Source organism: Ascidia mentula, chromosome 4 (assembly GCF_947561715.1).
Source record: "Ascidia mentula chromosome 4, kaAscMent1.1, whole genome shotgun sequence".
Lineage (NCBI taxonomy): Eukaryota > Metazoa > Chordata > Ascidiacea > Phlebobranchia > Ascidiidae > Ascidia > Ascidia mentula.
Genome location: NC_138569.1, coordinates 15,064,489 through 15,079,906, shown reverse-complemented (window position 1 = coordinate 15,079,906; position 15,418 = coordinate 15,064,489). Strand labels below are relative to the sequence as shown.

The following is a 15,418-nucleotide window of genomic DNA, read 5'->3' as shown; positions in this document are numbered from 1 at the left end:
AGTTACTTTATAAACGAGATAAAGACGATGCTGGGTGCAACTATTGCTGATATTATGTTTTGGTAAATAAAATCACTCTAAATGCACTATTTGTACTTTGTTATTTTGGAAAACAGTATTAGCTTCAGCATATTTATTTATTTTTGTAGCGTTTACAGTGCACGTATTCAGGCATGACAAGGAAATGATCTGGGGACTTCCCCATGTAAGTTCCCTTGGATAAGATCATTGTGTTTAAAAAAAGAACTACACATATTTTTGATTTCTTACCCAAGATGAGTCTATTTCCGTCTGCAGTAGAATCCACAACATCATCCGACAACAAAGGTATTACGAACATATGTACAGGACTAACATAAACAACCGTTATGTTTCTTAAAATGTTACCATGCGTTGTGTGTTTATGGTGTTTATAGAGAAGCCGTTATGGTTGGAAAACAAGAGCTTTGCTGAAAAAGCAGCCAGTGTTTTGAAAATCAAACAACAACAATATGAGTCAACTGTGGTTGAAGACTATAATGTAGGAAACTATTTGGACGAAGGTATGTTCAAAGTTGTTAATAGTGTCGCTTTCATATTAAGATTTAAAACATTGTTTGTTGTACTTTTACTGATTGATAATTTACAATACTGTCAGTTAATTGCAATGAATGATTTTTGTCTTTTAAAACTTTTAGATGAACAGATCAGTGATAGCAGTTCTTCAGGGGAAGAGTTAATAATATCAGCTGAGTCAGCAAAAGCACCTGATAGACTCAACCTTGATGAAGAAATCTTGACAGTTGATAAAAATTGTGACAAGAATAATCTATATTTCAAAAAGCCGTACAAAGTTTTCATTCCCAAGTTAGTTCACTGATTGTAGAATGCAGTATATACATTGTTGTAACAAAATTTGTAGATTCTACAGGGGTTCCACCGTGTGCTGTGGTCTATCCCCTTACTACAAAATGACTTTCAAAGAGGATAGAAAAAGAAAACGAAAGAGAGCTGCAGACAGATATTTTCATTTCACTTTTCTTCACGACTCCAACATGGTAGAATATTTTTGGTTCTTACTGGATTAAAAACACAAGTTTCGAAAGCTGCTTAGTATGTTTAGGTTTACATTGTGGGCAACTGCACTGTACTATTTTGATCTTTAGTGTTTCGGAATTGTAATAGATGACAACAGTTCTTACAATAACTAACAAACCCAACTAGGAACAACAGAGTCACATGAAAGCAAAAACAACTAACTCTGTCCACAAAAGTGTGATTTATTTAGTACAGCGTTATATTTGTCATCAACTAACTATCTCCGCATTAACTTTGCTTGAATAGTTTTTTTATGTCTATTTTTAGATGCCATCGGATGAAAATGAAAATAAGGATGAAGTAGAAAGGTTGAATATACTGACTAGAGAAAAACCAGAAAATATTTCAGCTTGGATGGAATTGGTTACTTTACAAGAAAGTATGTCTTGACCTTAACTATTAAATGCTTGATAATTTTGATTTCAACTATTCAGTGTGCCTCAATGAAAAGTTGGAAGTGTGATATTTTTTCGCCTGTTGAGATTTTTTTCAACTTTACTTTCGAACAGAGCTTGGTGGAAAAAGTGTACGCATAACCACTGAAAAGAGAATTGCAATACTGGACAAAGCAATAAGTGTTAATCCACGTTCCATTGATCTAAAATTGGAGAGACTGCGACAATATGGTATTTACCATTATATGAGCATGGCTACTTGCAGTTTTCTTCAGAACTTGTTTTTATTTTTACTGAAATGCAAACTTTCCAGAAACAATTGGCCAAGAGTCAGACCGGGAATGGAAAGATTTGGTTTTTCAACACCCTGGTAGCAAAGTGGCATGGGAAGCATACATTATGCATGTTAAGGTAAACATATGCACTTACAACATATGCACTTACATTTGTCAGACAATTGGATTAACTCCAGCATTTTAGAGCAAAGTTACCCAAAAAAATTCTTAGTTTTTGTCCATTCAGGTAGGTTGTCAGAAAGTTGTTTCAAAAATTAAAAAGGGAGAATTTAAAAAAAGAAACAAGGACATGATGATTTTAACATGTGTGGATAATATTCACCTTGTAATTTTGTCCTATTAGGCATTCAAATAGTTTATCCATGACCATTCTTAATGGCATAGGTTTGGTTTATATTATTGGAAAATGTTAAAGTAGCTCTTTATTGTATTTTTTCACATTTAATTTGTTTGTACTGACGGCAAGTAAGAAATACTACCAAATAGTTTAATTTATTCTGTTTTCACTTCAGAAACAACCTTCAGCAAATATCTCAAAAATTTTAAAAGTGTTCGAGCGATGCATTCAGACACTCTCTGCAATACAAGATGGTTCATTTAAGCCAAAGGAGGCATGCCCTGATGTGGAAAAAATCCTCTTAGCCATTCTCAGTCAGCTGGTGCAGTTTTTCAGTGAAAGTGGTCACAGTGAAATATGTGTGACTTTGCTGACCGTGTTGGTGGAAGTCAATGTGAGAACGTTTCGGTGCTCCTCTGTGTCCGATGTAAGGGGCTTTTATGAAAGTGAAGATCCGCTGCTTGGGGAGAGCAAGTCGACAGGCTGGGAAACATGGTCACAGAAACACACAAAAGGTGGTTGGGTAAAGGTAGAAGAATCCGAAGAAGAAGAAATAGATGACATGGACGATGATTTAGATGTGGACTTTGACAAAACTTTGGAACAAAACTGGTTGATTATGGAGGAAAATAGAACAACAAGGTAGGTTGAGCTACATTTTTATGCAATTTTACTTGAAATTTGAGGATTCAACTCCAAGTTTTTTGCCAAAGTGTTAACAAATTGACAAAAACATAATTTTCCTTTCCACTGCAAAAAATGCCTTTGTTTATGCTGAAAGTAATTATTGCACAGGGACCTACTTCGATCATCTAAAGATAGTGAAGATCCGGCAAGAAAGGTAAGTATTTAATTTTATTGCAAAATTAAAATCAACTAGGATAACATGCATCTTCTGCATTTATAGGTTTCATTTGATGATATACAAGGATATGTATTCTTTGTCAAAGAAGCCTCTTCAAGAATCAAAATTCTAAAGTTGCTTGTATCATTCTTGGGAGTTAAACTAGAGGTGGGAATTCTTCTGACATTTTGTTGTCTTACCTGATAACTTTATTTTTTGCAGAAGGACAACATGTATGAATCCATTTGTCATTTATGTCACCTTACACATGCTCTGACATCACAAAGCAAGCCAGGGGACATATCTCAACTTGTTATATCATGTGACCCGACCACTTGCCCGGTCGGTTTGCTGCCACGCGAACCCCACCATATATTTTTACTCAGTGTGTTCGAACAGCTTTCAAAAAGCTGCCCAAAAGAAATTAGCAAACAAATTGTATGCACATATCTTGACTATTTAAACGCCCGTCTTGAAGGCCTGAAGACCAACAAAAACCAAAGACCACAGTTGAAACACTCACACAAAGAAGCAAAGAAAATTGCCCGCACCCTCCTTCAGTTGGATCCAATGAATTTTCAGCTGTGGATTAAATTTGCTCAAACTGAATTTATAGCCGGGAAACTGGAAGACTGCCAGAAGATATACTTTAATGCACTTTGTATGTGCAGCTCACAGAATGATGCCCTTGCCCTTTGTGGCAGTTACTCCAGACTTGCCTGTGATAAGCAACAGAATGCATTAAAACTTGTACTAAGTGCAATGGGAGATAACCAGTCTTTTAAGGATATTTTGCAATCAAAGAAAAGTGTTACTTCAGCTGTGGTATTAAGAGCATCAAGAAATCTAGAAAGAATATGTGAAGAACTGTCCTGTCTGTATAAAGAGGTGCAGTTTATATATGTTTAGTGCTAAAATTTGTTTATCCCAAGTGTTTTGTTATCAGGTGAAAGAGTCTGTCCATCACACAATCAGCCCTTTTGCCAATGCTGTGTGTTGTCATGGCATGTACACTCGACTGACCTCAAATAATCTTGTACCTCAAATACTTCAGCATTTTGTGACTGTTCTACGAAATGAATATCACACAGGTGGACATGTCGTTTGCATCTACTACCACTAGTATTAAATCACAGTTTTTGTGATACTAGCTGTTGTTATTTTTCTGTTGGTTAACCACTTTGTTTCCTAACTATTTGAACCTTGTACTGTTTTAGGGAGCAAACAGGCAGCAATGGACCTCTTTGAAGTCCACAAGTTAATTCTGAAACTGGTGGACCAAGATTACTTGCACCACAATCATTACCGCAATGCGATTCTGTCAGCTTTAGATGACTTTCCTGACCATCCACTTTTTGCCGTGCAGTTGTGCAAGGTCAGGAAACACATAAATGTTTGACACACTCTGTAAATGTATTTACAGCAATTTGTGGATAGACAATGCTTCAAAAGATGTAATGAATCTCATTTTACTCTACACAGAAAAAAAATAACTCAAAATTCATATTGTATTAAAAGTATAAAAATATTTTTTTAAAAAACAAACAAAATTCAATGATAATTAAGAAACAAACAATTACTTAAATGTATTTTAGATTGAAATTGGGGCATCAGTTTCAAGTGTGGCAAGAAGATTATTTGGTTCACTGGATACACCTCTCAAAAGCATCTGTGCAATTTATTTTGAAATGCTCAGAACCAAGCACTCATCTGGAGGGGAGATAGTTGCAACACCAAGAATTCAAAACTTGCTTGAACAAGCTGTAACAAAGCATGATTCAGCCATTTTACTATGGAGGTTATACTCCAATTTCGTTCAAGACCGAAACAGTGTGTTGATTAGGGCTACATCCAGTTGTCCTTGGTCAAAAGCAATTGCTTGTGACAGAATACATTTTTCTGAAGGAAATATTGATGAAGTTGTGAAGTTTATGAAACAGAAAGGCATGAGGGTCCGGACGCCTGTTGAAGAAGTTAAACTGCTGCTCACTATGTAATGGATCAAGTTCATTCTGATAAAATGCTGTAAGGTTTCATAGAAATTCATGAAAATGTCGAGTGCGATATTCTCTTGGCATAGTTAATTTCCTATTTTGCAATGAAAATACTACAAATATATTTTCTCATTGGCTAGGTAACCTGCGATCAAAGCATTTTTTAATCATCTAAAACATAATTGTGATGTCTATTGCCTTCATCCAATAAAGTGAACATGATGTTTTTTATGTTTCTGTGCATTGCTAAGTATTTGGACAAGAGCTTACACAAAAAAAAAACATGAAGTCAGTAGTTTTTTGTCCACAAGTTTATTGCATCTATTTATGTGTACAAAAATAAAAAAGAAACTACAAAAATAAAATTTCAGCTTTGCCGTCAAGCACTGCCAGCTCTAATTATTTTAAAAAGTGCTGTAACTTGACTGCTTTTGATGGCTTCCCGGCATTGTGAAACAACCTGCGCTTGATATTTTCCAACTGCAAAATAATAATTTTCAACTTAGTTCACATGAGAAAAAATCCAAACAAGACAAGCTTGGATCATTGTGTTTTGAAAACAAAATTTTAATGAATTAATAAGAAAAAATGCCCAAAAGTTTTTATTGATAAAGGTGCCACATTTTATATGTTTTTGAATTGACACTGACCTCGTAACTGGGATGCCTTCTGTATGATTTGATTCACAATTTTCAAAGATTTCACAAGTTCCTGATGGTTAGTGGAGCGGACTTGGTAACCACTAATTAAGTCCCTGTTCAGGTCTTGCAACTCAACATATCCCTTTCTCATGTTAATTCTTTTAAATTTAAAGCATAAATCTCAGCAAATTGTAATCAAAGAACACATGAATAATAGTTACATGTCATCTTGCAGCCTTGCATCTTCAGCTCTGACGACAAGGCTTCTGATCAGATTTGAGTGATCTGTCATCTCTGCGGCTAGTTTTTGGTTTACAGAATGCAGATTGTCTACCTAAGATGACAAAAGTTTTTAATTGAGATGTTAGTATTAAGGATACTACCAATGAACGGATTTTTTAGTTTCTACATTTTGGTGATTTCCTTAAAATTAAATACATTTTGGTGATTTCCTCTGTTATCTTTATTTTTACCAACTTCTTGTAAGGTGCAACTGTAAAAAAACATAACTGGTGACATATCCTACAGCAAAATAATGATATTTGCCTTTCCAATATAAACATTGACTCCAATGTTTTACAAAAAAAACAGTGACGTTTCAAATATTTTATATTCACTGTGTCCTATAACAAATTTCAAAACTGTTGGTAACTTCTTTGTAAATTGCATGCATACATTTTTAATGAACAAATTAAACAAATATTGACTTAGATTTCAAATTACAAAATAGCAACAAGAAAAAGACAAACAAAATTATGCAAGTTTGTCACAGTAGTAATAGGATGGTAATGCACAAGGAGCTCTCTTTATTCCCATTGCACCATAAGCTACCTAAACCACCATACATTAGCAGAATGAAGAGACTGGCCCATACTATTGTCATGTTTCATACGAAAAACATTTTGGCAAGAACTTATGCCATCAACAGTTTAAATGATGCAGTTGGTGTAACTCCATCATTATATGGAGCTGACCTGACTGACGTCACAGAAACAGAATTGTTCTTGCAATCACTTACAGTGTTCATGATTTCACCAAGCCTTTCCAAATGCATTGGGAAGTGAGCAGTGACCTGGAGTTCTTTCAGCCTTAGAAAAACTGCTAGAGATTGAATAATCTCCCCTGCTAGATCAATGTTGTCTGTTTTGATGACAATCTATACAAAAGTAGGAAAAAATTACACAAAAAACCTGCGAATAATACAATAAAATAATGCAAAAAATAACACACAAAAACAAGAGCTGTTTTGGACATAATGTGATTTATCCTGATTAAGCGTTATATATGTTTCATCAAAAGTCGCCCAAATCCACTTTGCGTTTCAGTGGATTTGGGGCAAATTGTTTTCAAGTAGCCGATAGTCGATGACATGCAACTGGATGTGGATAAACGACTATTATGGTTGAGGGTACAGTGGTTTTGTAACAATAGGGTTTGCTTTTCCATCTTTTTTCATTTAAAATAAACAACAAGCAAATCTTAATCATGACTTATCTATTTACAAAATATCTTTCACTTTACCTGTCCGCTATCAACCATAGTTATAAACACTTCACCACCTCGAAGTGCAAGAAATCTTGCGTCAATCGAATCTTTACAAGGAATTTCTTGCTCAAGTAGAAAGTTTTCATTGATCCAAATTGCAATCTTGGTAAAAAAATTAAGCAACTTATCGCAAGCTCAAAGTACCCAGAATTAAACTATTCACTCTTTGCATTCTTTCGCTGACAGTGAATGTCACATAGCTTTGAGGCTCTTTGGAAAGCTTCATGTCATACAGATATGAACTGAATGGTGGCAGAACATTTGTCACCTCAAAGACATGGAAATTGGAACTGTGAATGGAATATTCAACAAGAGTTGGAAACACCCAATAGAAATAAACTTAAGGCACCAGGTTACCTGCCAGGAAGACTGACAAATGCTTGGATGTGAAGTTCCACTAAACTGTCCTTTACTGGATACAAGGGTATTTTGATCTGATTGCTCAAAGCATTGGTAGGAGGGTGTCTAAAATGATAATGAAGATAAATGTAAATTTAAAAAATATAAGCTGATTAAGTGCACTATATGAACTAAGAGTTTAGCTTAAATTCTCGGGATGGACAAAATAAAACTCGCAGTTATTTAGGATTGATGCCGGCAGAAAAAATTTATGGAGGGCATATAACATTGTAGGCAATTTTTGACAATTGTCCTGTGCAAAAATATTTAACAAAATAAGTAAAATTAAGTTTTTAATTTAGAAAAAATTTAGGAAAACATGTAAATTATGAACTGGATAAATTCTAAAACTCCAGAGTAGTAAATTCTTTTTTTACCATCTTTTGTCAAATACTTACACTATATGACTTTCTCCATCGAACAAGCCCTCAGCAAAAATAACAACCATTCTCACAATTGTTTCTGCAATGAAAAAAGCAATTTGAAACTAGATTAGGCGTGCAAAAATTTTATTCAGCTTACCATTTGTTGTGGAGACAATCAATTCCACATGAGGGTTTCCCTTTGTACTGATGGTCAGGTTGGTATTAAGTGATGTGTTTGCCTTTATAAGTTGTTGTTAATTAGTTATCGCAACAATCAATTGTCAAAAAAAAAATCACAATAAAATTGAAATGCTTGCTAGAAATTGAAAAAATACAATTGTTAAAACACAAATAGAGCATTAAGCTCTTTGATGTGTATTATTCGCACAATATTACCTAAATTATAGGAATGTGGATTTGCTTGCTAGAATAACGCCTACCGGTATAATTCCACCTTCTATTTTCTCAGAAAAAGTGAACTGATTCGACTTCTGTAGTTCTCTCTCTTTTTCGTAGTTCTGCAACTCCAACAGCAAGTTTTGTTTGGTCATGTTCAAGTCCCGTACATCCGAAGTTGTTTTATTTGCCTCCACTACACGCACTCGGCTTTCATCAGTTTGGTAACCTCTAACTTCACCATCCACTGAGCAACAAATGAGTTGATCCTTTCCATCCAATCTGTACAAGATAAATATTATGAAGTTATCAATATATAGGTCAAGACATATGTATTAAACAATTCATGTATTTGCTAAACCCCTGTAGATAGGCCAGCCACATCATTTAGTGCTGATATGGTAGCGCTCACACTATTGCATTGTAATGAAGCAGATTAATTGCCTATTTGTTTCTTGTGGTCGATGTTAACTGCACTTAAGGACTAGCCTTTTTATTCTTTTTTTCATAATAAAAAACCTATAAATGTAGACATTTTGAGATCTTAGGTTTCATATTGCATACCTGTAGTCTGCATCAACCATTCCTGCCACTGCACTTGTCATGTTGTCCTTGAAAATGACTTCACCTGTAGCATTGCTTCGAGCATCGATCTAAAATGTACACACTTGAAAATGAATATCTTTTATGACAGAGCAAACAACTTTGTATCTATACCTTGCCATTTGACCATCCAGTGATTAGTTCTGGAATTCCATCACCATCTAAGTCAAAACTATGTATGGCCATGACTTGATTCTTTGACTACAAATAATACAGAAAAACACGCATTTAAATTATTGTCAATTTAACTAAACATGCCTAAGTTACTTTTATTCTCCAGTATCTTGCAGTTCTGTCGTACACACCAACTGTGCCATTGGCAAGAGCATAACCAAACCGACTGCCTGACACCACACAAAGTCCAGTGATAGCCTACAAAACACAACACATGTAAATAAATGTTTAGCAAGCCATTATTACTTTTTTATTTTACTACCCTTACCTCTGTTTCAGTCATTTCTGCAATAATTTCATCCCCATGAAATACTCTAATATCATAATCTTCTGATCCAACTAAAAGCTGTAAAACATACTTTTCAGTGGCAAAGAAAACTTACTTTTCCGCCAGTTGAAATAATGCTATCCAATATGTCATAGCACAACAGCACATTGTTATTTAGTACCTCATTGCTTCCATCATTGGTAAAGTCTGCAAATGCAAGTGCTGACACAACATCACCAGTGACCTTCAAATAAAAACAATACCATCTGTCTGCAGCTTACACACAAAAACAACACCCTTGACACAAATAAAACAACATACTATTAGATCAGAAAATAATTTAAAACTTACCGTCCAAAACACATCCTCTCCTTCATAGTCAAATCCCTGCAAAGTACAATTTCCTCCAGCCACCACTAGGGGGTTGTCGATATTTGCCACTTTGCCAATAACAAGACTGTTTACCCCATCTGGAACCTAAAACACAATTCATTGCAAAACCACTCCTACACTTACGAAACTACACAATGTTTTCTTAGGATATATTACATCTTTGTAAAATAAGTCCTTGTTGTCATGGACATCATAGGCAAGTAAATTTGTTTGTGTGCCAATGCACAATGCATCTCTGTTGCTCGAAGGGTCGAGAGGTCCAGCGCAAACTGCACTAACAGACTGGTTGATACTTAGAAGGCTTATATCTGAATCATGCACTGCCAATCGGCCACCAGCAATAGCTTGGCTGTGTGGGTTGTGAACAAACACCTAAAAATATTAAGCTATTATTAAAATATTGTTAATTGTTTGCTGAATAAAGCACCACTGTTATTCGACTGAAATTGTGGCTAGTAATGTTTGTTTACAAAAATGTAATATATGGATACTAAATTAAAATAATATGAAATTAAACCTTAGAAGCAGTAGTCCCGCATGTGAGGCAGGGATGAAGGCCGTCATATTTTCCAACGGTAACCATGCGAGGATGGATCTTGTGCTTTATTTTCAAAGTAAAAATTGGAACAAGCATCTTGTTGCTTTAATCACTTACTTCGTTGGTCGCATTCAATGTGTAATACGATAAAAACGGCTTAATTACAACGCCAATAACAAAGAAACGACACCCGCGTTCTATCTCCAAGGCCAATTTCTGTTTTTATACGCTTGATTGCACAAAAATACACGGTAACCGATTGTATTTTCGGTTGTTTTTCAAGCATAAAATGTGAAGAAACCAAACAAGTTTAATCACCCGTCACCACGAATATTTGCAAAAAAAGAATGGTAAATAACGAAGCATGACAAATTTATTAAATAGGTTGTATTAGGACTATGAGGCAAATTTGTGATTTGTGTACAATTCACAGGCTTGAGCAGGACGTGGACTACCTTTTATTCATAGGTGCAAACATATAGTCAATACCAAATTACAGAAACTCGGTACAGAACCCATGGCTAAAGAGAAGGAAAGTATCGATAGGCATACGAGAAAACCTTGACTGAACCGACATATGAAAGTGAAGCGGTTAATTGGCTACAAAATTGTTCAACAAAGTATTTATCCACGAGAAGTAGGCAATGGTAGTTGAAAGTAAAAGGGGGAGGGGAAAGTGAAAGTGAATCCATTAACTTTTTTGAAACACATTTTCTTATAACTGAGAATACCCAATCCTTGTAGTTTTTTGTTGTATTTTAAAAATTTGCATTTGAAAGCGCGACCGTGTTCCAGGGCTAAAAAGGGCGCATTCCAGAGATAGGAACCGACTTTTCGTAACTGTAGACATAACACAACCGCGTCAGCGCTCTTCGGCTCGGAAAGCTTTTAGGCTCTTTTTTCCTCAGCGAAACTGTATATCATCCTTTAAATCTTGCTGGTGTTGAACCACTGGGCCTGCTCAGAATTGTGCAGTATCTTAAACCTACAAGTAGCGCAAGGCCACTCGAAGTTTCTTACGGTGCTTTGTGTTGGGTGATGTAATACTTCATCGAAGCCACCTTGAGTCCACTTATGCGGTCGCACAGTAGTTGCTGGATCTGGGTGAGTGTTTGCAATGAACTTAAAACGGCGCTGTTTGTGCGGCCTTAAGCAAGCTCAGCCCCTTTTAATATCAACGACTGGTACTTGCTACAGGAACTAACACCCATAGGGGACATATTTTCCGCTCGCCGTGCTGATGCAGAGAAGTCGGGAAAGAGTGCATACGAAAAGAAAAGGTAACTATGTAGTTTGTTATGTTTTTGTCTGTGTAATAAACGCGTGCATACGGAGGCTAATCTAATTCAGTTCGAACTTTTAAAAGCCACAATGAAAGGTATGAAATTTCAGACCATTGTTTTCCGCAGTCCGCGTCACGTGGTCAGTCTTGTAACGCCAACCTTTTTTGTGTTTCCCGTACAGCCCACGACAATAGGCTGACAAGATGTCGAGAAATTAATTGGTGTACATTGTTAGTGGGCAGGGCGATACAATAAGCATGTATATATGATTTAATCTGTTGTGACACGTCCAGCTTTTGTATCAATTTTGTGACAGCTTGTATAGCTTTCGGTTGTGAGACAGAAGAATGTAACTCTACGAAAAAACGTAGATTAGTTCAGTGTACAACACTTGGCAGGTGGACGCGTTAAAAAAATAAAGACTGCGATGCTTTCCGCCGGGTATAAGTCGGGCAGGTATAATAAATCCTTTGCATGGGCAGAAATTCGCCTTTTAATAATTTTGTTTCGCTTTTTCTTTTTTTTTTCAGACCAGCAGGTTTTCAAACTAAGCCGCGTGGAGACTTCGAAAAACCGCGACAGCAGGAGACTCACGACGAAAAAGACGTATTACGACGAGCACTGATAGAACTGAGAACGCGGAAGGAGCTACCTGTGGACGTTAAGTTGGCAAGCGATGTAACAAACCCACGGAATTGGTATCACAATGCTGACTCGGTGAGACAAATCATGCGGCGTGTTTGCGAGTTAAACGACACCAACGCAAAACTGGGCGTCGCGTCAAAGATGCTGACGCCAGTGAAGGGAAAGCAGAAACGTTTGAGGTCAATCCTGGAATCCGAACTTGCAGGTTACTTTGTTATAACTTTATTTGATAATTAAAAAGCAACTACTATTATCCGTTTGGAAAAACAAACTTATAATTTAGAAAAACAAACTTATATATGACGAGTGCAAGTATATAACAGTTTTAAACAGAATCTTGATTACAGCGGCTCACAACGACAAAATGGATTTGGAAAGCCAATCCCAAACTACGGATGTAGTGCATTATACATACTCTGAAAAAGTACGAGTGCCAACGCAAAACAGCGACGACAATGACACGCAATCGGAAATGAAAGTTGTTATTACTAAAACAAGTTACGGCAACCAGCAAGCGACCAACGTTCCTGCAAAACTTGGACAGGAGTCGAGTAGTCGGGGAAGGTTGTCTCATAGGTTGCCAGGTATGCAATTAGCCGCTCGTTCAGTCAACGCCACGGCATGTTAGTTTTTCGGGGTTAAAATCATGCCACACGCATAATATTTGCGGGTACATACGTAATCCAAACTATTACCTATAATGAACTTTCTGTTGTATAATGTAAGTGGCTATGTAATTGAACTAATGTGCCCTAAAGCATAAAACTTAAAACCAGTTCTTTATAGTGCAAGTTATAAATTGAAACACAAAATAGCAAATTAATCTTCCTGGTGTAAACTGGAGTCTATATTTACTTTTAGACTTACCAAGGTTTCCTCACCCTAAAGAATCGTGCTCTCCATCAGTCATCGATTCGCCTGAACCAGTTAAAGTAAAGCTGCCAATCCTAGGGAAGAGCATGGCTCAAAGGGTAACCCTATTTGTTCTATCCTTCACCGTGGCCATAGAATAGATAGGGCTTGTTTAAGTAACTCCCAAAGCCATTGTTTGCCACACGAGGGGCCTTTTGTTACAACAGAAGAGAAACTATAGTGCGCAAATATATACCGCTCTGTCATCACGTGAAAATAGAAAGCCCCTCACACTATCTTTTACTGCTTTGCACAAAAAGTTTAAACAAGATGCACAGCTAAAAACAAAGTAAAAATAAATTCTAAAGCTGAATTTAATGCCTCGTTTTCTTGACGCTAATTATAAAGCAAATACTTTTCCAGAACGAAGGCGAAGTCTTTACAAGACCGTTGAAAGGCGACATCAAGCGGATAATTCTTGGCTTATATGGCGAAAGTTTCGACCCCAACTCATCTGGTCATTACACTTACAAGAAAATTGGTGGCAACAACAGAGAGAGTCGCGACGAGTCGCCTGTCCACCAAGTGGCGCCAAAGTTCGACGAACGCCCCCAGCAACCAACGTCCAAGACGTTGGCAATGTTTCAGCACAAGCATTCGGCAGATATTGCAACTCGAATGGTGACTACGAGAAGGTGGGTTGCGGGGGGTCATTGCTTGCGTTTTTATGTGTTTTGAATGCTGGACTTGATTCAACATCATTAAGTTTAGAGAAATGGGCCGTTGAAGAGCTGATAGTAGTTACTACACTTAGAAATAAATAAATTTGACGCATACTTTAATTATGAACATTCTGACAATATTTGGGTGCCAAGTCATGCGATTTTAATTACCTTTGCAAACATTATTTCCAGAACCAGGCGGACCAAATCGCTCAAACACGTCCGAACCAAACCTGAAAAGGTTGAAGAACCCAACATGTTTCCCTTCCCTATCAGCAACTGGACACCACGGGAAGACGAAAAGCACTTACTTCATAAGCAGTTGAAGCTCTTTCATCAGCAAATCGCCCAAGAAAACATCCAACTTCTTGAAAGAGATTTCTTGTATCGAAGTCTGCCCACAGTAAGTATTTTGCAAGATTCATACACCACAAAACGACATTATTGGAAAATATGTTTTATGCGTTAAAATCTATTTGCTTTCATTTAAGACAAATATATTTCACTATAAATCCTCTTCAGTGTCTGTAAAAAAATGTTCAAATGTATTGTATTACTTGTCGACTGCACTAAATTTTGTTCTGAGCAATATTACTCACAAGAGATTGTAACGTTTTTAGCACCCAAACACGGCTGCGGCATTCGCGCACAGAGACACAAGTTTGCCCGAAAATGTGATCATCAATCCGAGGGTCCCAGAGGATGTCGCGCTTTCACCAGACGCCGACCTCACTTTCGTCCCATTTATGGCCGAGCTTGAAATGAAGCTGAAGAAAAAGCGCGATCGGGCCAACGAACGACGCAGGCGCCTGGACAAGATCAAAGAAATGAAGAGAATTAGAAATCCTCATTTGGAAACCGTTTATCCCAAGACCCGAAGTTTAGCTCAGCTCATCGACGAACAGGTGGATTATTTTTAAGATAAGCAAAACGCGGCAAATAATTTACAATGAAATTATACATGTCATGAGCAAAGGAAATACTTGGCTAAAAGTTTAACATATTTATGCATTTCGTCAAATGCTCTATAACCAAGTAAGATATTTCCAAATATAACTGGTGCTATAATGTATTCCAATCATATTGATAAATGACATGATCCGGTGTGTTGGCTATATAAAGAAACATTACGCAAACTTTCTTTTCTTGCCACTGTTGTAGCGTCTTGCTCGCACTGCCGCCAAACCAGACGTCTTGCAGCAAAAGGTTCCCATGGAAACGAAAGTGTACAAAATATTCGGGGAACGCTCGACGAGAAAACAAGCAATGCGTTTGGATCGTAAATTGTCGGACTCAAGTAAAATAAGTGTTATATCACAAATGGACATGGAACCACCCGATTACAAAGTAAAAGAAGTTTGTTAGCGTGAACTTGCAAAATGCAAATACGATTGGTGGCCTATTGCTTTGCAAACGTTCAAGATGAAATTGCTTTAGTTGAACATCATTTGTCGTATTCTTTGCGTTGTAATTAAAGGTTTATCGTTACAAAAAACCAACGTACAAAAGTTTGCTGCAAGAGACGGTTTTAAGGCCGAACAGGTTCTTGAAAAAAATGTGCCGATACGACCTTTTTGACATCATATGAGATGAAGGCCCTCCAGTTACAAAGCAAAGATAATATTCAGAGATCCCGGTTGACATTCTTCGG

The 15,418-nt window shown here is 36.8% G+C and overlaps 3 protein-coding genes across 4 annotated transcripts; 2 read left to right on the top strand and 1 right to left on the bottom strand.

Moving 5' to 3' along the window:
* Nucleotides 1–198: 198 nt before the first annotated feature.
* Nucleotides 199–5,166, top strand: LOC145898591 (nuclear exosome regulator NRDE2-like). The gene is made up of 14 exons (XM_082987106.1): nt 199–327; nt 417–542; nt 678–846; nt 902–1,037; nt 1,345–1,456; nt 1,587–1,703; nt 1,786–1,883; nt 2,281–2,747; nt 2,901–2,946; nt 3,013–3,117; nt 3,172–3,837; nt 3,896–4,040; nt 4,167–4,324; nt 4,545–5,166. The coding sequence occupies exons 1-14, from the start codon at nt 276–278 to the stop codon at nt 4,944–4,946; spliced, it is 2,799 nt and encodes a 932-aa protein (XP_082843232.1). The 5' UTR covers nt 199–275; the 3' UTR covers nt 4,947–5,166.
* An 85-nt stretch (nt 5,167–5,251) lies between these two features.
* LOC145897307 (BBSome complex member BBS2-like) lies at nt 5,252–10,467 on the bottom strand. The gene is made up of 18 exons (XM_082985539.1): nt 10,245–10,467; nt 9,884–10,099; nt 9,686–9,811; nt 9,516–9,578; nt 9,335–9,412; nt 9,160–9,264; nt 9,007–9,093; nt 8,854–8,942; nt 8,334–8,571; nt 8,051–8,132; nt 7,927–7,990; nt 7,487–7,594; nt 7,293–7,419; nt 7,106–7,231; nt 6,603–6,740; nt 5,806–5,918; nt 5,594–5,742; nt 5,252–5,423 (listed from the first exon to the last, which is right to left on the bottom strand). Exons 1-18 carry the CDS (start codon nt 10,359–10,361, stop codon nt 5,323–5,325), a joined length of 2,127 nt encoding a protein of 708 aa, XP_082841665.1. The 5' UTR covers nt 10,362–10,467; the 3' UTR covers nt 5,252–5,322.
* A 353-nt stretch (nt 10,468–10,820) lies between these two features.
* Nucleotides 10,821–15,162, top strand: LOC145898991 (uncharacterized). 2 transcript variants are annotated; one of them, XM_082987695.1, is made up of 9 exons: nt 10,821–11,369; nt 11,463–11,545; nt 12,079–12,398; nt 12,541–12,777; nt 13,055–13,164; nt 13,469–13,740; nt 13,960–14,170; nt 14,388–14,672; nt 14,929–15,162. In XM_082987695.1, exons 1-9 carry the CDS (start codon nt 11,340–11,342, stop codon nt 15,130–15,132), a joined length of 1,752 nt encoding a protein of 583 aa, XP_082843821.1. In that variant the 5' UTR covers nt 10,821–11,339; the 3' UTR covers nt 15,133–15,162. The 2 variants fall into 2 exon arrangements, with proteins under 2 accessions (XP_082843821.1, XP_082843822.1); XM_082987696.1 differs by lacking the exons at nt 10,821–11,369; nt 11,463–11,545 and adding an exon at nt 11,755–12,004.
* Nucleotides 15,163–15,418: the final 256 nt, after the last annotated feature.